This window comes from Equus caballus, chromosome 25 (genome assembly GCF_041296265.1).
Source record: "Equus caballus isolate H_3958 breed thoroughbred chromosome 25, TB-T2T, whole genome shotgun sequence".
Classification (NCBI taxonomy): Eukaryota; Metazoa; Chordata; class Mammalia; order Perissodactyla; family Equidae; genus Equus; species Equus caballus.
This window is the reverse complement of record NC_091708.1, coordinates 22,932,550-22,953,998: the sequence shown is the minus strand read 5'-3', so window position 1 is coordinate 22,953,998 and position 21,449 is coordinate 22,932,550. Positions and strand designations below refer to the sequence as shown.

General features: G+C 47.5%; 1 protein-coding gene across 14 annotated transcripts in view; it reads left to right on the top strand.

Moving 5' to 3' along the window:
• The window catches only part of PTPN3 (protein tyrosine phosphatase non-receptor type 3), a 141,496-nt gene that overhangs the window by 103,016 nt on the left and 17,031 nt on the right, over positions 1-21,449 (top strand). For all 14 annotated transcript variants that reach the window (XR_002804127.2, XR_011432557.1, XR_011432558.1 and 11 more), the window contains 5 exons: positions 6,727-6,913; positions 7,083-7,160; positions 8,293-8,349; positions 9,361-9,517; positions 11,962-12,122. Coding sequence is in view for 11 of the 14 variants with exons in the window: in XM_014735953.3 (XP_014591439.3) it covers positions 6,727-6,913; positions 7,083-7,160; positions 8,293-8,349; positions 9,361-9,517; positions 11,962-12,122 (640 nt within the window). In the remaining 3 variants the exon portion in view is untranslated. The remainder of the gene's footprint in view (positions 1-6,726; positions 6,914-7,082; positions 7,161-8,292; positions 8,350-9,360; positions 9,518-11,961; positions 12,123-21,449) is intronic.

Below are 21,449 nucleotides of genomic sequence, written 5' to 3'. Positions count from 1 at the left end.
CCTGGCTTTTTTTTTTTCTCCTTGAGAAAGACTGGCCTGAGCCAACATCTGTGCCCATCTTCCTCCATTTTCTATATGTGGGACACCTGCCACAGTGCTTGATGAGCGGTGCGTGGGTCTGCACCCAGGATCTGAACTGGTGAACCCTGGGGCAGCTGAAGCAGAGTGCACAAGCTTAACCACTACACCACGGGGCCAGCCTCCGCCCACTTTCCTTTTTTTTTTTTAACGTGACCAACTTCAGGTCACAAGGCCAGGAAGAAATGTCTCTCCTAAAATACTGGCTTGAGTCCTTTTATTATTCGTTAAGACACATTAATTCACTAGTTCCCTTTTTGACTTGATTACCAGGGAGCTCAGAGGTCCATGTTATATGCTCAATTGCATTGGCTTCCCCTAGCCCAGGTTTCTGATACAGTCGCTGCTCTTCCTTCTTTGCCTTATGAATAGGTCTTATTTTTTTCTTGTTTTAGTGAATTCACAGTTCTGTCATATCTGTACATTTTAGAGTAAGCTATCTCAAATCATTTTTTGAAGTGGACATGACATAGATCATAAATAAATGAAATGACATTTTTAAGCTGAACTATGGTAGGAGTGGATCAACTGTTAGGATGTCAATCATAGTATAGTCATTGGGTATCGATTCTGTTAAGTCCCACACCACGTCCAAAGTGTAGAGACGTAATGCCTCCCCCGAGAGCAGAGGGTTGACAAGAAAGCACTTGCGTTAATCTGTACATCTTCACAATCCTAGCTGCTCAGCTTACAGCATTAAACACATCCTCATTGTGCTCTGGGCATCACAGGTGAATTGGAAATCTCACTGCCCACTTTCATGTGGTGGTGCTACCCCTCTGCTGTCCCCCCCAGCAGACATGGTTTCCAGCTTATCCGTGTTCTTAACACCTCTGGTTAAATAATCCTCTGGTCCTTTCCTTGTGACCTGAGCTTGAATGATGCTTCTGTTGAAGTGATCACTCTCTCTTGCTCCCCCATTGAGCTAAGTGGAAGGGGGTGAGTTCCTTTGTGTGGTACTGTGGCTTTGCAGGCCCAGAGAACACGAGGCAGGAGTGCAGGCGTGCATGACTCGAGCCAGTTTGAATCTGCGATGGGGCTCTCTTGCCCTGGTGAAAGGAGAAAGAGGGTTTGGGGAACTGACCAAGGGCTCTGGGAAGCCCGGTCACACCCTCTGTGTCAGATCTTCCTGGTGTGGTTTGCAATCCCATCATAGAACTGTGGAGCAGCTAGATCTCCACTGTCCTGTACAGTAGCCACAGCCATGTGTGGCTGTTCAGATTTCACTTATTTAAAATAAAATTTAAATTCTCAGGGCTGGCCCAGTCGTGTGGTGGTTAGGTTCACACGCTCTGGTTTGGTGGCCCCAGGGTTCGTGAGTTCCAAACTCCGGTGCAGACCTACACACCACTTGTCAAGCCATGCTGTGGTGGTGACCCACATACAAATTGGAGGAAGATTGGCATAGACGTTAGCTCAGGGCCAATCTTCCTCACACACACAAAAAAAAACCCAGAAAAAATTCAATTCCTCAGTTACACAAGCCTCGCTTCAAGTGCTAAAGAAAACCACATGTAGATAGTGGCTGCCATATTGGACCAATGTGGTACCTTTTCATCATCACAGAAAGTGCCATTGACAGCACTTACATAGACTAAGACCTTTATTCCATCATTCTTAAAGTGGAATGAACCCCCAAAATGTCTTCACTCTCAGAGGGCACTTCTCAAGTGGAAATCGAGAGTGAGTTTGGGATCATTATCTCCCTTGCAGTTTGTCACCAGCCGCCTCACTGCTTGTCTCTGGCCCCGGGGGTGGATGGACGACCCCTGAGAGCCCTTTACAGCCCGGCACCCTGACATCTCTTTACACAGTCAGTGCAAGTGGAGGAGAGATGGACTCTGTCCAGTGGGGAGTGGACATTTTTAAGGCCTCATTTGTTGCTGAGTCCAGCAGCAGACTTTATACACCCTGGCTCCTCATTGAGGAAACCTCCAGGCGAACTAGACGAGCCTGTGCCTTCAGGGAACTCCCGGCCAGCAGGGCAAACAGCACATGATCAGCCGCTGTCATTGCACTATGGGGCTCTGTCGCTTGGGTAAAAGAGAAGAGGGTTTGGGAACCTGTCTGAGGGTTCTCAGAAGCCTGATGACGTGTCCTACATCAGATCTCCCTACTGTGGTCTGCCATCACGTCATGGAATTACAGAGCATGTGCATCTTCATGGTCCCGTGCAGGAGCCACTACCCACATGTGGCTATTGAAGTTCATCAAAATTAAATACAATTTAAAATTCACTTCCTCAAGCCCCGTTTAAGTAATTTCTGGCCCTGCTCACCCCATGCATTGCACGTCAATTCTTTCTGAGACTCCTCCTTGAGACCTTGTAGAATGTTTCATCCTGGTGCACTTTTTATTTTGCAGCTAAATGTTAAAAGTAGCAAATAACGGTGATTCAGAGGCAGCCTTGCTTGTCTCGGCTTTGCCAGGTGCGCTGACAATAGCTGTCGCACGGGGTCGAGTTGCAGGTGCTTTGCCATCGGGGTGAACAATTGGAAAATCACAGCCCTTGCCGCCTCTCTTAGGGGGCCCCTTCCTGCTGGCGGGGAGCCCCCTTCTGCTGGGTCTGCAGAGGCAGCTGGCCTTCCTGAGAGAGTCCGGGGTCCCTCTATTGCCCAAGGCAAGTTTGATCTGTACTTGGTGAAAAAAAAAAACTGTGGAGGTTACTTCTGTGAGTATTTGCAAAATGTTTAAGACTCATTTGACATGTTTTATACAGCAGCTTTGTGTTAAGAGGCAAAAAAGTGTTCTGTCAGAGAAATCAGATGAATACTGTTACAGACAGCGAGGAGGGTTCCTTTTAGAAAGAAGAATTAAGTGTGATGTTCTGTACCCACTTAAACAAGAAGAAAGGGAGAAGGGAAGAGAGCGGTGAGACTGGCTCTGAACCCAGAGTGGCGCAGCTCAGGCTCTCTGAGCGTCGTCTGAGGGCTGGGTCACCGCCGGCTGGTCCGTATTTATAGCCGCACAGCGAAGTCGATGGTTACAGTTCTGCATCCTTGGCAGTTTGCTTTGTGCCCAAGGAGGCTGTCCTTTTTTGTAACCCCAAGCTCCTTTCAGCCTTTCTGTGTTCCTTTCCTGGCTTCAGAGCAAAGGCCAAAATCTGCAGAAGAGGAAGTTTCCTTCGTGGCAGGAAACAAAAACCCACTCCCCACCCCCTCACGCCCCTGGAAAATGGGAGGGGAACATCCCTTTGCAGAGCAGAAACTGAGGAAAGCGAATTTTAGGGCAGATTACGGTTGTATTTGAAGAACTTTTTTGCTGTTTTATCACAGTTGTTTTGACGGGTCACCAGATGAGATGCTCCTCATTGGGACTTCCTGTCGCCATAACACCCTTGCTATTTGCTGGTCTTTTTTTAGAGACTGCCTGCTTCCGGGACACACGGGAAGCTGTCATTTTTTATGTCAAAACTTTTGTGCACATAACAATGTGAATGCACTTGATGCTACTGAACCGTACACTTAGAAGTGGTTAAGATGGTAAATTTTATATTATGTGTGTTTTGCCACTATTAAAAATATTTTAAGGGCCGGCCTGGTAGTGAAGCCGTTAAGTTCACATGTTCCACTTTGGTGGCCTGGGGTTCGCCAGTTCGGATCCCGGGTGCAGACCTACACACCGCTCATCAAGCCATGCTGTGGTAGGCGTCCCACATATAAAGTAGAGGAAGATGGGCACGCATGTTAGCTCAGGGCCAGTCTTCTTCAGCAAAAAGAGGAGGATTGGTGGCAGATGTCAGCTCAGGGCTAATCTTCCTCAAAAACAAAACCAAAAAATTCTTTTTAAACTTCTGTGCGTTGAAAAGGACTTTGGCAATCTCTTTCTTTAGCTGAGTCACCAGTGTAGAAATTTCCTCGGCCCTGTCCCTGGTCACCCCGCCGGTGATGGGAGCTCCCCTGTAGTGTGGTAGCCTGTTCTGCTGATAGACAGCCCAGTTGTCCACCTCGACGCCGACCCAGCATGATCTTTGCCGTCCGCAGGTCCCCGCCTTGAGCTCCTAGAGCATAAATGGCATCCATTTCCAGTGCTACCTGACAACCCCATCTACTGTCCTTTAAATTAGACAAATCTAGTTCCTTCGTCCGCCCTCCGTCCCTGGCTGCTCTGGTTCCCAGAATGGCAGTGACAGCCCCCCTCCTGCCTCAGGGACACCCCTCTCACTTCCACTCCCTCCTCCGCAGTCCTCGGCCTCATCCAGGCTGCACTGTCGTCTTGCTCCCCTCGGCCTGTCCCTTTCTTCGAGCCTTTCGCAGTTACCCTGTGGAATCCTGCTTCCGTGGGGCAGTTCCCCTCCCCTCCCCTCCCCCTCCTCACCCACTAGGCTCTTGCTCAGAAGCACCAAGGAGGGAAGAGGCCCCCTGGGCTTGGCTTCTTCACTCCTGGTGTCCCTGTGCTGCGTCTAGCTGCCTCCTTCCCGCTGCTTCTCGTCGTGTCTCATCATGTGATGGTCGTCCTCACCATCTGTCTGTCCGGCCTCCACACTGAGCGGAACGTTGCCGCAGCCCACAGGGAATGTCTGTACACAGTCATATGTTCAATCAATTACGGTCTAAAAGTACCTCTCCATCCTTACTGAGAAAATAAGATTGGGCACATAATGGCTTTGAATACATTATTTTTAGTACTGTGGGCTGTTTTAGATAAACCATTATGTTTTATACTGAAAAAGAAAAATACTTTAAAACCTAATGTGATGTATCTCTACATTGAAAACTTAGAAATTAAATAAGCATAATGAATATAAAATATATTATAATTTTTACTGAAACTGGTCTGTTCTCTTCCAATTTGTCACCTTGTTCTTCTGGGGGTTTTTGGTTACATGCCCTTCACCCTTTCCATTGCTATCACCCTCCAGATTCTTCCATATCTTTGGAGTCTGGATGCTATTTGCTTGCAGCCTCTTCCTATTAAAAGTTCAGGTTCACCCGTAGAACTGGAAGTATTTCCTAAACCCATTTTTGGCTTTGGCTTGTTTAGCAACTGCCAAGCAGTCCCCCTTCCTACCACCAGGGGGATGGATGCTCTTGTAAACGTTAAAACTTAGCAAAGCTGCCCAACCAGGGGGTGAGGGGAAATTGTCTTTTAGATTCCTTTTAAGTGAATTTAAGGCTTGGTCAGTTTCAGTCTGAAAAACAGCTTCAGCTCCTCAGTATCCTCTCTAACAGCCTTCCCTCCACCAGCCGCTTGAAACCCGTGAGGCCAAACTCTTCTCTGGCGTCAGCTGTATTTCTACATTGGTTAGTCTGCCACTGAATTTTTTTTATTCAAATAAATTGAGACTGTGAATCATTCTGTGTGACTATGATACAGATTTTATATTTAAAGTAAGCTAATTTGAACTTGCTAGGAAACAGAAGCACTATTTTAATGAAATTCATGGATAAGGGCTTGAAATGAAGGCTTCAAGAGGCAGCAGCAACTGTCTGGTTTATGTTTCACTGAATGTCTTTTTCTGCTCACCTCTCGCATCACTTAACCTCACATGAGGTTAGAATGTGGAGAAGCCTGTAAAACAGGAGGAAAACCCCCTGTTCTGTGGACTTTGTAAGGCATCTTTTGTCAGGCCTGCGGCTCTGCAAGTGGTCTAGGGTGGGGGTGCGTGATGCAGAGAAGTTGAGGGTCCTGTAGAGTGATGGTGACGTGGTTAATCCCTGTGGCCCTGTGAGGTTAGACATGGGGGTCTTAGGAGCAGACTTGGTATGGCCTGGAGAGGAGAGATGCTCAGGGACTCACGTCCATCAGACTTCTGTCTGTCAGGTGAAGGGAAAGCTGTGTGACCTCGGGCAACTCATTCCTCAACCAGTTTCTTCATCTGTGAAGTGGGAGTTGGACCCCATGACCACAGAGTTCTGTTCAGTTCAAATAGTCTGTAATTCTCTGAGACAGCACTGTCCAGTAGAACTTCCTGCAATGATGGGAATATTCTCTAACTATGCTGTTCAATAAAGAAGCCACTAGCCACGTGTGGCTGTTGAGCATTTTTGAAATGTGACTGGTATGACTAAGGAACTTCCTGATCTTTATTTAAATTTAAATAGCCACATGTGACCAGTGGCTACCGCGTTGGACAGTGCAGCTCTAAGATACAGAAGGACCTATACTCGAGAAGAATAAAACATATCATCTCAGAGTGGGCAGGGAATGGGTGTCACCGGCAAATAATGCAAACTGGGATTGATAGAAATGGTCCTGAATATGCAGCGTTAGTCCCGTTGCCTTTGGGTAGCCAAGAGTCCTGGGCAGCAGGAATGAGACGGAAGGAAAGAAGCTTTCAGAAGGGATGGAGCCCTGTGCATCTGAGTGAGCTTCAGGAGTTAAACCAGCCGAGGAGCTGGCACATTTCCCCATCACCCTTCTAGAGCAGCTGAGAAGGGAGCTGAGTTTTCAGCAGCTCCCAAATCAACACTGCCCTCCTGCCCCTTTTCCCCAAGACCAAAGGGGATAATGTTTAGGCCAGATCGGGGCAGAGGCGGCCAGGGGACTCTGGGAGTGCTGGAGCCCTGGGTTTGACCTTCGGAGCTCTTCTAAGGTTCCAAGGATTCGCGGCAGCTGTGGGATGCCAGGCCTCAACAGTCAGTAATGTTTGCTCTGATACAACATTCATCCAGTTATTAAAATATCTCCTCCTTCCCCATGATGAAGGAGTGTATCCGAGAACAATCCAGCACACAGCTGCCTGACCCGGAAGTCATCCAGTTCCGTGTCTCCATCTTCAAATGCTCCAGGCTCCTGCTCACCAGATGGCGTCGACCAGCAGTTCTTAGAGGACTTCCACAGGGTGACCAAAGGGGGCTCCAGCGAGGACTCCAGCCAGTACTACTGTGACAAGGTGAGCGAGCTCAGGTCCTGGGGTGCTGAAGGGGCCAGCTGATCCCCCAGGCTTCCCCATGCAGAGGCATCTTGTGGGCAATTAAGTAGTTGTGATTCAAAGAACACATCTTATCACCAACTGCTGGAGAGAGAAGTAACATAACTGACCACTTTCCAACATCTTCCAGAACGATAATGGTGATGGCTACTTAGTCTTGATCCGTATCACGCCAGATGAAGATGGAAAATTTGGATTTAATCTAAAGGTATGTTGTGTGATTTATAAGGAAGTTTTATGCTCTGAAGCAATCTTTAGATGAGTTTTTAATTTGCATTCGGAGTGTGCCACGTAACTGAGGCTGCATAAGGAAATTGGCTCAGCCTTCACTGGGGGCAGTTGTTTGTGTGACGATAGCAGCTGTCTCCCGCCGAGTGCCTGCTCCGTGCTTGGTGTTTGGTATGTGCTTGTTTATCTCACCTTACTGGGTTCTCCTAATAAGCAGTCGAGTTGGTATTTTGAAGCCCCTTTTATAGATGCAGACTAAGGCTCAGAGAGATGAGGGCACACTGTTGGCGAGCAGATCTACCCCCTGAAGAGGGGTTAGGAAGAGAACCCCTCAGCATTGCTAATGGCAATAAGAGACACCAGCAGGTCAGGTTGCAGGGCCACCACCCTCCTCCAGCCTGTAGGCAGGGGCTGCAAACTATGGCCTACGGGCCAAATCCTGTCTGTTTTTGTAAATAAAGTTTTATTGGAACACTGCCGCACCCATTCGTTTAAGAATGGTTTATGGCTCCTTTGACACTAGGTGGCAGTGTTGAGCAGTTGCACCTGAGCCCTCTGCTCCACAAAGACTGAAATAGGTACTGTCTGGCCCTTTACAGAAAAAATCGACCAGCCCCTACTCCAGAGCAAAGCAAAGTGAGGGCAGGTGGCCTTTGCTGCCCACCCACGGCTGCCACCATGCACTCCTTTCCTGGACCCCAGCAGCCCTGCTGACCACCTGCTCTCAGAGGTCACAGGCCCTCACAGCGCGTGACCTTCTCTCCGACTTCTCTCTCCTCCGCTTCAGCCCCCTTTCCAGCAGCACTCAGGGGCTGTGCTTTTGGAGTCCTTCTCCTGGGGGCGTTGGCCTTTTTAAGAAGGAGCATGCTTCGTCCGAGTGCATCTTCAGTTCACCGAACGTGAGGATGGCAGTGGGAGGCCTCTGAGCATCTTCTGGCTAGCCCATCAGACCCAGAGGGGTCAGGAACCTTGTACTGTAATTCTGAAAGGGTGCCGACACCCGAGCTTAGGGTAGGTGAAAGTGAGGTTTGAGCCCTTCCCTGTGCCAGAGAGGCCTGCACGTCTTGTTGCTGTGTGTTGCTCAAGTGTCTTTTAATTTAACATATTTACAGGGAGGAGTGGATCAAAAGATGCCTCTTGTGGTCTCCAGGATAAACCCAGAGTCACCTGTAAGTAAACATGTCCCATCATTTCCCATGTTTGTTTTCCCCTAAATCTAACAGACTTCTATTTCTGCATCTTGTGTCCTTTTTGCTAGTAGCAGAGACTGTGTGTAAATGCATGCGTGTGGATGCAAAGAAAGAACGAAGTCCACGTTTTCCAGAACCTCGCTGCTCAGTGTGGTCCCCAAAGCTGCAGCACCCGCATCCCTGGGAGCTCGTTAGAAATGCAGAGTCTCGGGCTTACCCCCAGCCCTCCTGAAGCAGCGTCTCCGTTTTTAACAGGATCCCTGGGGGGTTTGTGTGCACATTAAATTTCAGAAGGACTGCTCAGGAGAAGAAAACTCAGGCGGGGGGTTTACTGTTCTCCTTTGGAGTGGACCATGGACCCTGGCCCCCATCCCCCCACCCTCAGCCCGTGTCTGGGCCTCCTCAGCTGCTCTTTTGGTGTTTAGAGCATCAGAGTCACTGTGCCTCCTGAGATGGTATCAGTTTGGGGCTTTTGCTCTTAAGCAGTCCTTAAGCTTGTAGTTTACTTATGGCCCCTGAATTAAGAAGGCTTTTATGCCTACGCTGTTCATGCCTCTCTTCTCTCCATGATGGTTTCTGCCTTTTGTTGTATGCTTACAAAGCTTTCTCATTGCAAGACAGATAAGTGCTTGCTTTGAGTTGACAAATCAAATTCTAACAGCACATCTAGAAAACAAAAGATGAGAAGCATCATAGTCATTGTGTTCCGGGAATGAGTGAAGGTTGGCTCCTAGGGAAATGGCTCGCGTCGTTCTCTTAGCCTTATTCTGAAATGTTCATAACTTGTGTTCTGAGCAGCACTTCTTTAAAATGCCACAACCAGCTACCATGTCGACGTAGCCGTGAATGTAAAAATAATGGCGATAATACCTGAGGGAGCAAAGGAGAACTTGATCTTGGTCTCAGGTGTCTGGGCTCAGAGAGCATCACGGCCTCCTCTCGAGGATTGTGTCATGGTAACCGAAGGAACTGGATTTCTCCTCCACGCAGGCAGACACCTGCATTCCTAAGCTGAACGAAGGGGATCAAATCGTGTTAATCAATGGCCGGGACATCTCAGAACACACCCACGACCAGGTGGTGATGTTCATCAAAGCCAGCCGGGAGTCCCACACGCGGGAGCTGGCCCTGGTGATCAGGAGGAAAGGTAACAGCCAGCCGTGGGGGAGGAACCACAGGGCCGCTGCCTTAGCACCGCTGAGCCTTCGAGGCCCCTTCTGTGGTGTGAAAATGTTGAGCTTGTAGCCAACATTTGAAAATCAAGAACTTTCACCTAACAACCGGGATGTCTGACTTCTCGCTTGAAAAATATGAAGATCTGCCCACGCGGGTCTCGGTCCCTCGTGGCCAGGCCTCTGGAGGTAGGCAGCTCCCACCTGCCCCCTTTAGACAGGACATGAGCCCCCAGTTCCTCCCAGGCTCAGCTCGGCCCGCATCACACACCTTTTGCAGCTGCCTGGCCCTCAGCCGTGTGCATTTTCAGCCCCTTCTGGAAGGATTGGGTTATATGTGATTCGTGTGTGTTTGGTTTGGTTGGCGAGGCAGTGAGCAGAGTGGGGCAGGAGCCTGGCTGCCCCGGGCGACTTCTGACTCGGCCTCCTGCTGGCTGAGGGGCCTGGAGCAGGTTTCTTACCCAGTCCCTTTGTTTCCTTTTGCGTAAAGGGAGGGTCCCAGTGGCTCCTGCTTCATGGGGTTCTTGTGCAGATTAAATGATACTCATTCTGGAAAGCACCTAGAATGCTACCAGGTCCATGGTAGGCGTTCAAAGGATGGCCTCTATGGAATACCATTACTTTTGTTGTTGTCATTGTCATTGTTGTTACAAAACAATAAGCCTAGTCCTTGAAGCCTCCTGCCCAGCTTTGAACTGCTGAAGGTAAATGCAGTGTGTCACTCAAAGCCCTGGCCCTGCGTCTCTGTGCCGGCCTCACACCCACACGCCTGCCTTCTGTGTTCCCACCAAGGCTCCAAGGCCAGAGCCGTCCAGTGGCAGCTCTCGCCCCACCTCCTCCGGGAGGCCTTACTGGATCTCTCCAGATCCCTGCCCACTGCTCCATCCCCAGCCAATCCCAGCACCATGCTTGGCGCCCAGTAGGTGTTCAGTAGTAATAGTAGCTGGTGTCTGTGGGGCACCAATGAAGAACCTTGCACTGTGCTAATTGCTTTACATAATGATCCTCTTCAGTTTTCATCATGCCATTATAAGGCTAGTATCATTATCCCCAAGTGAGGAAATAGGGAAACCAAGTCACAGACAGGTTAAGTAAGTTGCCTGGTAAGGCCGCATGATAATAGGGGCCAAAGGAATCTGGCGATTGGGAGCAGTCCCTCCATCACACGATGTGCCCTGTGGCGAGCTGGCCATAATAGGGGGATGGTGGGAGAGCACGCTGGGGAGGGGAGTCCCCCACTGGCCCACGGCAAGGGGTAGGGGGCCTGTTTGAGGTGAGGAAAACAGATGTATACAGACTATTAGAGCTAAAAAAGTAGTGCCACTGGTTTTCTTTAACTGTAATAATAAGTTCATCTTAAACATTTAAGTGAAAAATATATGTTGATTTAGAAATGGTAGCATGGGAAGTAGCAGACATGACAGAAGTCACGAAAATAGCAGAAGAGCTGAGCTGCGGTCAGTGAGAAGAATGTGCTCTTTAGGGTCAGACATGTGGAACGAATTCCCATGTCCCACTCTGACAGTCCGGGTCCCCTTGGACAACTTTGTCATGAGAGTCAGTTCCTCATCTGTAAAAGAAGGATAAAGACAGCCAATTCCGAATTGTGAGGATTCAGTTCAACCATGTGGGGAAATGCCAAACTTATCATTTTCCTTCTCCTTTCCTGTTCTCTTGAAGGCAGTAGGGAGCCATTGAAGTCTTTTGAGTAAGGGAGTGACTTTCTGAGTGGAAAGGGAAGATTCAGGGACAATCTCAGTTTCCAGTGTGGGAGATTGGAGGAGGAAGTGACAGTAGACAGAGGCACGTGAGGCTGGGGAGGTAGTGTGCTGGATGGGGGAAGCGGGGGGCCTAGGTGATTTTTACCCTCACTGAGTTTGCCCTGAAGGGAGCATCTGTACTGAAGAAGCAGGGCCAAGACACAGAGAGGATGTCACGACTAGAGATGTTTCCTTGCAAGCCTCCGCCTAAACATGGAGTTAGAGACTGAGGGACGAGGGTGTCATGGAGGGAGCGCCAGACCTCACATCGGCGCCCGCCCGGGAAAATGCCACTTCTGAAAAGGAGCGAATGACAAGGGCCCGAGAAGGCAGAGGGAGCGGGCTGGGTGGGAGAAGAGCTGTTGGCTTTGAAAGCTTTCTTTCCCTTTCTCTTACCTTTGGCAAAAGCTCTGAGTCCTAAACACTAGCATTTAAAACTAACCAGGAAGATTAGTATGTCATTGTGTATAATTAGCGCTTATTGAATCATTCAACAAGAAGTAGTGTCTTTGGTGAAAATGATTACCATGTGCTTAATCATTTAATAAGATGTTTTAAGCCATCTGCATTCAGGTGTCAGAAGTGTAATTTTGGGGAGGAAACAGATGAAGCAGGGGGTTGCCGCACGGGCCAGACACAGTCTTTCTCGTCCGCTGCAGCTGTGCACTCATTTGCTGACATCAAATCGGAAGATGAGCTGAACGAGCTTTTCCCAGAGGCCATTTTCCCCGTGTGTCCGGAGGGTGGGGACACTCTGGAGGGATCCATGGAACAGCTAAAGAAGGGCCTCGAAAGTGGCACGGTGCTGATCCAGTTTGAGGTAAGAGACACCCAAGGGCCGACTCCCCCGGCCTGGGCCCCGTCAGTTGCTGCTGAGTCCCTGGGTGGCCTGTCTAATCGTGGGCTCAGAGCGGCGGGGCAGCGGAGTGGGCCGCAAAGCAGGGGCTGGGACCACAGCCCGTCCCTGAACTCCGCCTCACCCTCTCGTTCTGGCAGCGTTCGGTAGTCATAGAGAAGCGTGTCAGAAATCCAGGAGGAGGGACTCTGAGCGTATTTAGCTGCCAACATAAAAGCTCAAAACGCTCAGCAGTAGAAGGTAGAGGAGAGGCGGCATGGGTGAGCGCCTTGGGGAGGATGACGGGCCCAGTTCCTGACCCCGCCAGGCACACTCTGTAATTTGGAGCAGGTCGTATCATCACGTGAGGGCGTGACGGCTTACCTCCCCAAGTCCCCCAGAAACATGTGACGATGAGGAGAAACCAAAGTCAGACCCTGTCTTCCTTCCCCAGGAGGGACTTCTAATCACAGGATTGAGACTCTTGACAAAGGCACACAGAGAGACTAGGACCAAAAGAGACTCTGTTTTTAAGTCAGTTTTACTGATGACTAATAGAATGAAAATAGAATGTATTTATCTTCCCTTTTTGGTTTTTTTTTTTTTTTTTTGGTGAAAAAGACTGTCCCTGAGCTAACATCTTCCTCTTTTTGCTTGAGAAAGATTGTTGCTGAGCTAATATCTGTGCCAGTCTTCCTCTATTTTGTATGTTGGACGCTGCCACAGCATGGCTTGATGACAGTGTGTAGGTCCGTGCCCAGGATCGGAACCCGTGAACCTGGGGCCACTGAAGTGGAGCATGCAAACTCAACCACTATGCCACCAGGCCAGCCCCTCAAATTTTTTAAAGGTAGAGGAAAGCGGAGTAGTTCATGCAATAAAAGATAACAGAAGAGCACAAAGAAGCATAAACTAGACTGATAAAAGAAAATAGATCATGATTAATGACAACATATACAGTCTGGATTCATAAATTAGGAAAGAGGGTCTCAGATCGGATTCAAAAGCAGACATCAGCAGCGTGTTGTTTATTAGAAAGCCATACAAAGGAAAAGTCACAGAAACAAAATTAGGAAGGTTGTCAAATGTGTGTGACGGCATATTGATTCAGAAAAGCATAAGGAATATGAATATCAAACACGGAATGCAAAGCAGAGTATGGAGTGGGAGAAAGGTTCATTTCATAATGGTGTAAGGAATAGAATGTAAGTGAGATACGTTATTAGAGCAATGTGTGTTGAACAACAGTAGAAAGTAAAACCCAAAAGTGAAGATCATTGACCCCACCCCCAAAAATCATTAAAGAATTTTAAACTTAACAGCCTTGACAGATAATATAGACAAAAAATAAGTTCCTATCTTGTGGAAATGAAATCAGAGTAAGAGGATAGGAATAATATAATTACTTGGGTAGAATTGATAGACATATACTGAATATCTACAAAGAGAAATAGCCCTTTTTTCCAGCGGCCTGTGGGAGGCTGTGTAGGCTTCAGATTTTAAAGGAAGAAAATGTCAAGATCATGTTCTCTGGCCTCGCGTTGCAAAAAAAAAAAAAAAAAAAAACCCTCAAAATTGAAATACATTTTAAAGACTATAATTCAATAGTTTTAAACACCCTCCAAAGTAATTGAAACAAGAACTTAAAAACCAGTTGCAAAATATATCAGTTTTGTCCTTTGGTACTGGGGGGGACTTGAAAGGGGAAAGGCACTGTGGAGTGAGTCATCTCTTCATTCATCCAGCGAGTGTGTATTAGGTGTTTACCATGTGCCAAACCCTGGGTCAGGAACACAGTGAGGGAAGGAGAAGGGGGATTTCTGGCCCCAAGGAGCTTACCGTCCAATTTTGGGGTATTTGAGGGCGTGTATCACAAGTCCGAGAAACAGCTAAAGACCAAGACCGGGCAAGAGTTCATTACACAGAACGTAGGAACCTACCTGGGGTGAGCCGCGGCCAGGAGTCCTGGGCCATGTCTCCAGGTGATGCAAGGCCTTCAGCCCAGGTCAGACTGTTTCTCTTTGGTCACGTTGTCCACAAGGAGGCGCTGTGGGCTGTCCAAGAGGAAAAAGACCAAGCCTGGTCTTCAGCAGTGCTCTGGAAACTCCCCTCCCCTCGGGTGGCTCTGTTTTTATGTGGTTACAGACTGGAATCCCATGTAAGATTTTCTGCGAACCTGGTTCACTGAACTTCATTAAGAAGTTTAGAAATGCTGTAGAGAGAAGTACCCACCCGCCCCCTGTGTTTTGAGTAGTGTTTCTCACAGGGGACGCTGACCACCTGTATGGAAATTCACTGAGCAGCGTGTTAAACTGGGCCCAGCCCACAGCTGTGGAATCAGCTGCCCTGGGAGGGGGCCTAGGTGTTGGTACCCTTCACAAGATCACCAGGAGGTTTTGATGCAGAAGCTGCTCCAGAGGACCAGAGGGTAAAGCTAGGACCAGAACCATCGTCCTGCTGCTGCCCATCCCAGGTCTTGTCTTTAGAGCTTATAGTTGGACTATAGCATAAGAAATGGAGAACAGAGAAATTTTAAGGTTTTAGTATGTACCTATTTCCTTCATGTGGTCCGTCCACTTCCTAGAAATTAAGTAGGAAAGCCTTTATAAATAACATCTGCAGAATTCCAAAGTGCGGAACAGAGAACCACAGAGCTGCCCTATGATGGAGCGCTGGGGTGCATGGACCCCTGCTTCTTCAGGCTCCCTGCCCACACCCCAAGGAACCCTCGACTGTGGGACGTGGTTGAACAACCACTGTTATAGATGAAGAGTCTTACCCAGCTGCTAGAGGAGAGGAATCCAGATCCACCGGGAAACTAACACAAAAGGAAACCTTTAGTGAGCACGTACTGTGGGCATCCCCTCACAGAATCCTCAGAGCAGCCCCTGTCGATGCTGTCATTGCCCTGTTCTCTGGATGCGGGAGCAGGGTCTCAGAGAGGTGCTCTCGCAGGCAGTGGCACAGCCTGATTGGAAGCCAGGCAGGCCAACTCAAGAGCCTGTTCTCTTAACTACTACGGAAGCAACAAAATGGGTTTACCTGTGAGAGCTGTCATTAGATTAGTACAACATCAGAGCTAGAGAAGACCTGAGAAGCTGTCTAGCCATACAGAGCCAGACAGGCTTTAAATCCTGGCTCTACCACTCCCTCCCTTTGTGACCTCAGGCACGTCCCTTAACCTCTGTGGCCTCTCCTTCCCCGTCTATGAATTGGATATCTCATGGGTTGGTTATCTCATTGAACCCTTACAAATACTTAATGCACTGTCTGGCACATGGTAAGAGCACAGTAAAAAGTAACAACTATTATTTATGATAAAGAGAAGCTCCAAGAGTTTAAAGAATGTGCTTAGCCCCCACATAAGACGTGGGCGTGTTGCTCTGGGTTTGGAACCTGAGGCTGTCTGGCTCCAGTGTCATGGTGGTTCTGGTTCTCTCCTGCTCCTCCAGTGCCATTGGCAGGTGGCTGTCTTGGCTGATGGGGGATGTGCTCTGGCTAGGAGCAGGAAGAGGGGCTGGTCCCCAGCAGGTGCCCATACCACCCACTCCACCACACAGAGGGCTGGCCCTGGGGGATCCGGGCCGTGCATGGAATGCCTCCTGCCATAGCAAGCTGATTTTCAGCGAAGCTTGCTTTGAAGCATGTTTTTATTAAGGGAATTCCCCTGTCCCTCCTGTGGCGTTTGGTAAACAGTTACAAATGTGCTCCAGAAAGCATTTGGTCCCAGCTGTAATAAAGTCACACTTAATGATAATTAGCACTTTGGCATCTACTGAGTGTGTTTCACATATCTTGTCTCAGTTGACTCTTACAGCTGTTGCATGAAATGTGGCCAGAATGGTTATATAGATAGAGAAAATGAGGCTCAGGGGCTAAGGGACTTGCCCAGTGTCACCCAGCTGGTCAGAGAGAGCGCTAGGATTAGAATCTATGGTAAAAGTTTAGTCCTTTGTCAGGACTCACTGTTGCGGGCTGTGACCCAGCTCTTCCCGCAGCCTCCCGCCTCCGACGTGAGCCCTTCCCTCCAGGAGCTGCAGTGAGCTCCTCAGTGTGAGCGGTCCGGCAGCGTTTGTGATCAGCCTCAAACTGCCTAAACGCTCTGCTCTGTTCAGCCAATGGAAGGCGCCCCTCTGTCTCTCCTGTGCAGGAGAAGATCTTCATTCACACGGCTCCAAGTCCTTCACCACCTCCAGGACACACTCTTCCTTTAAAGAACTCGTCAATTCAGCCACAGTTTCGTTCCTTCCTGAGAGTAACTGGTGGCTCGTTTCATGCTTTCCCTGAGTTGAGCTTTCTGTTTAGGCAAGCGAAAGGAGACGCCTTCGGTATAGATATCCCTGGATGAAAGCCAGGTGGTCATGCTAACTTGTCCTTCGTTTGAGAACTGGCTTCCCGGCAAAAAAAGGACCCATGTGCCCATTCTCATCCAGTGGCCAGGTGACTTGCAACTTCTCTGCCTCCTTGCCCAGCTAAGACCTCTTTGGAGACTGTAGAATGGGGTTGATAGAAAATGAGGAATGTTGAGGCTGGCCCAGTGGCGTAGTAGTCAAGTTCGCGTGCTCCACTTCGGCGGTCCAGGGTTTGCAGGTTCGGATCCCAGGCGCAGAACTAGCACTGCTCATCAGGCCACACCGTGGCAGCATCCCACATAAAATAGAGGGAGACTGGCACAGATGTTAGCTAAGGGCCCATCTTCCTCTAGCAAGAAGGGGAAGACTGGCAACAGATGTTACCACGGGGCCAATATTTCTCAAAAGAGAAAAAGAAAATGGGTGTCTATCCTCCTCCCTCCCCAGACTGGTGAGTTAGAACAGTGAGTACGAGACTCCACCAAAAGGTCTGGTCAATCTCAGGTGCCCTTGCCCCTCCCACTGCGGCATCTGCTGTCTTTACCAACCAGGAGCCATCTTCTCTCTTCTGACTCCTTTTTCCTTAACTCGCTCCTACTCTGCCCATTACAGGAAACATCCATTAGTGTCAAAACAAGTGACTCACCGGCTCCTTTGGCCGCTGTCAAAGTTGCTTTGGAAGGACAAAGATAGCTGAAGACTCACTGAGAGGTTTAAATTGATACACGTAGAAATTAGGGCAATTGTACCATCGAGATTAGAACCCATGCCTAAAAAGCATTTTCGAAAATTTCCAAAGAGTTTTTTTCTTAAGATAAGAAAACATGATATAATGTCTGTGGAATACAGAGAGCAGACTCTGAGGGCTTTGCATTTCAAGTGCCAGGGGTCCCTTTAAAGGAAGTGCCACCCCAACTTGCCACGTATTTATCTGTGAAAGGGACACAGCAAGAATGCTGGAGGATGCCAGCAGTGGGATCTGCACCAGGGACTGTGTATGTAAAGCAGCACTACTGAGGCTCCCCAAATTACCAGCAACGATGTCAGCTCATCTCGGCAAACCTTGATGGGAAGGTGGGGAGAGGCTTCAAGCCCCCTCTGGACGGTGGCCCTTGCCTTCGGGCTGGGTCAGGTACGAGGGAAAAGGGAAGTGCCCCGTGTGGGTGAACTGCCCATGAGTAGTGAATTATGATGTCTACAAACAGGTCCTAGGAAAAGAACCTCTGGAGGCCTTCGTGAAAAACGAGTTCCCCTTGGCTTAATTATATGGCTCTGCATGCCGCCTCTTGTTGTGCTTTACTCAAGGGCTTTGCTCACTTTGTCCAAAGCAGCAGCTCCCAGGATTCCTTCACTCTACAGAGTTTTATTAAGCACCTGCTGTGTGCCAGGCACCGTGTTGGCCTAGGCTTTATGGTGGTGAACACCACCAACAGGATACCTGCCTTCGTGGAGACTGCCGGTTGGTGCTCCATCCAGGAAGCAGAGAGTAAACAGCCGTTTTGGAAGTCGTTGGCCCACAGTAGACTCTGAGGGCATGAAAGAGAGTCTCTTTCTGTTTGCTCTCTCCTTACCCATTGTCCCTTCAGTTCCCCCCTCTTTTTTCTTCCCCCCTCTTGGGTTCTCAGCCTTCAAGAATTGCAGTGAGAATTCCCCCTTCATCTGGTCGTGCAGTTGGAGTGCTTGCTTGCACTGTGCAGGGCCTTGCCAGCATCCTTCTCCACTGGTTGGACCTCATTGGGTGTCCGGAGCCCTCATGAGAAGCATTGATTAGATTTCACGTCTTGGGTTGGCTGAGAAGTCTGAGGAGATCGGAATCATCTGATGCCCTGTCTCTAATATTAGATGGCTTTTTCACAGAAGGGTTTGAGCTGGAACACCATGTCTTACCCATCCTACCCGCCCTGTGCTGGAGAGCTCTAGCTCCCGCTGTTCAATTTTCTGCCTTCGGAGGCCAGAGCTGGCGATACTGACACTGCAATTTAAGTACGGTTGTTCCATAGCAACCTCTCTAGCAATCTTTTTATAATTTACCCTTAGTTTCTCAGCTTCTTAGAACTACGCTCTGATAAGATGAGAACAAAGCACTTTAGGACATAAAAGTTAATAGTTTTTAATAAAAGTAAGCGGTCTTATGACCCTCTGTCCCTGTGACTGTCTCCAGCCCCCTGATTGTTCTCATTCTAGGGCAGAATTTAAGGGATCTGTGACTGGGAGCTCTTGCCCACCTCACACACCTTCAGTCTGGGAGTAACCAAAGCAAACTGTATTATTCCAAAGAGTAGTTCTTGAAAGAGCCTTGTCTCATCCTGGCTAATACAATAGTCTAACTCATCTCCCGCCATCCCTGACCTTTCCAGGAGGACGTACCTGTGTTGCTAACACATCACTTTCTACCCTGGACCACCCTTCTCAGGGCAGTATTTTCATACCCAGGCGGCCAAGCAGCTCACAAGGTCTGGAGAAGAGTCAATAAATTAAAGGAACTTGAAAACCAACTCTTCAGAAACTGTGTGACTAGGACTGAAGCAATTCCGTGGAAATAGGAGCCTATGTTGGCTGTGGCAAGGCAGACATAAATATGAGTGTGTTGTCAAACCTTCTAAAGGCCCGCAAAAATCTTAGCTTTGTTCACCCAGCTTTTTGTAAAATTTTTTATTTAATTGTATATAATATAGACTTCTTTTGTTGCAGTTGTTTTCTTAAGAAATAATTCACATTGTAGTAATTCAAGTAATTCAGCAATAACCAAAGTAAAATTAATAGTTTCCTGACCCCGGTCTCCTATAGCTTCTTTCTTTTTGGTATAATTTTTTTTTTTTTAACTATCTTTTTTTTTTTTGAGGAAGATTAGCCCTGAGCTAACTACTGCCAATCGTCCTCTTTTTGCTGAGGAAGACTGGCCCTGAGCTAGCATCCATGCCCGTCTTCCTCTACTCCATACCTGGGATGCCTACCACAGCATGGCTTTTTGCCAAGCGGTGCCACGTCCACACCCAGGATCAGAACCGGTGAACTCCGGGCCGCTGAGAAGCAGAACGTGTGAACTTAACTGCTGCGCCACCAGGCCAGGCCCTCTTTTTGATATAATTTACAAATAACAACTTGGTGTGTATCCTTTTATATTTGTTCCAATGCTCATACAAATGTACTTTATACAAACACACATACATGAGAGCACACACATACATTATACACAATTTGTGTGTATGCTGCTATGTATAGAAATGCAATCACCACTCTATATAATAATCTGTAACTTGCATTTTTCACTTAAAAATAGATGACTGGACATCCTTCAAAATCTGCACTTTCAGTCTATCTTATTCCCGCATATAATTTTGTGGTATGACTGTACCATCATTTAAGTCAACACTTCTCCCTGTTGGGGAATATTCAGGCTGTTTCCAGTTTTCTGCTAATAAAAAGATTGCTACAGATAAAAATTTTTAATATCTTTATGTATTTCTGTCAGATAAAGCCCAGGATGTACACATTTAAACATTTTTAAACACTGCTATCATACTTTATTTTTTATTTTATTTCAGTACTTTCTAATCCTATCAGTAGATCGTAACTGCTCAGATGCGTTTGTGTACTGATTATAATTAAAGGTTTTTGCTAGATCTGTGCTTTTCTGCTAGACTGTCTCAAGTTGATTACATTTACATTTTTATTTGAAAAGTCTTTTTTTTACCTCCAGGTTAGCGTTACTGATTATATTCACTTAATTTGGATTTTGCGTTGATGCAGTTAGTTAGAACCGAAATATCATTTAGGGGAATTTGACTCACATATTCTCCTTCCACAATGAAATCAAAACCTCGAATAAATTAGGAATTTATTTCTCCAAGACCAGTGCTCTAACCCCTGAGCTGTAGGGCTATGAATTTATTTCTGGAATGAGCTCAGAGTCCATTAAAGCTCACAGAAACTTAAGAAGTTATTTAGTGGCTACTTGATTGTTAGGAACTGAAATCGTAAAGATGATCAGTAGCTGAGCTAAGGGAGAAATTGGAAATTCTAACTATTTGGTAAATGTATAAGAGATGACACAATTGTTGTTACCCAAAGTCTCTATGCTACTTCTCTCCTGGCAATTTCTATGCAATTTGTTTAGTGAAAAAAAACTAATAAGAGGAGACAACCAACAGAGGCCAGTTTACCAAACAAATACGATTTGCAAAAATATAGGGGAGAAAATAATGTTCAGCCTCCCTATTCAAATTGCAAACACATTTTAGTTGATGGTGTTGGCCACAATTTGGGGAACTAACCATTCTCATACGTCCCTCTAGAGCAACTTGGTTAAAAACATGCTTGATGCAGAAATTCTGTTCCTGGGAATTTATGAGAGTAAAAAAAAATGAAAACAGCCTAATTAAAAAGACTGGAGTTTGGGGCTGGCCCCGTGGCCGAGTGGTTAAGTTTGTGAGCTCCACTGCAGCGGCCCAGGGTTTTGCCAGTTTGGATCCTGGGCACAAACATGGCACCGCTCATCAGACCATGCTGGGGCGGCGTCCCACATAACACAACTAGAAGGACCCACAACCGAAATATACAACTATGAACTGAGGGGCTTTGGGGAAAAGAAGGAAAAAATAAAATCTTAAAAAAAAAAAAAAAAGAGTAGAGGTAAAAGTAAATTATGAAAAACTATTCAGCCAGGAAAAATCGTGTGTATAGAGAATATCTGGAATATTTAATGACACAGGAAACTAGATTCTATATAAGTAGGGAAAAACAGGCTTCAGAATTATGGTAATGTTCCCCAGAACACTTCTTGTGAGATGCGAGATCCTCCCTGGCCACATCAGCTTGAGAAATAGCTGGTCAGAATTAAATGAGCTCGTGCACTGCAGGACTTGTCATCTTGGAGATTCCTACAACATAAGATGGCTTGTAGTATTTCCCAAATTTCTTTGACTTTGAAACTTTTTCTAAGGACTACCCATTAGCTTCT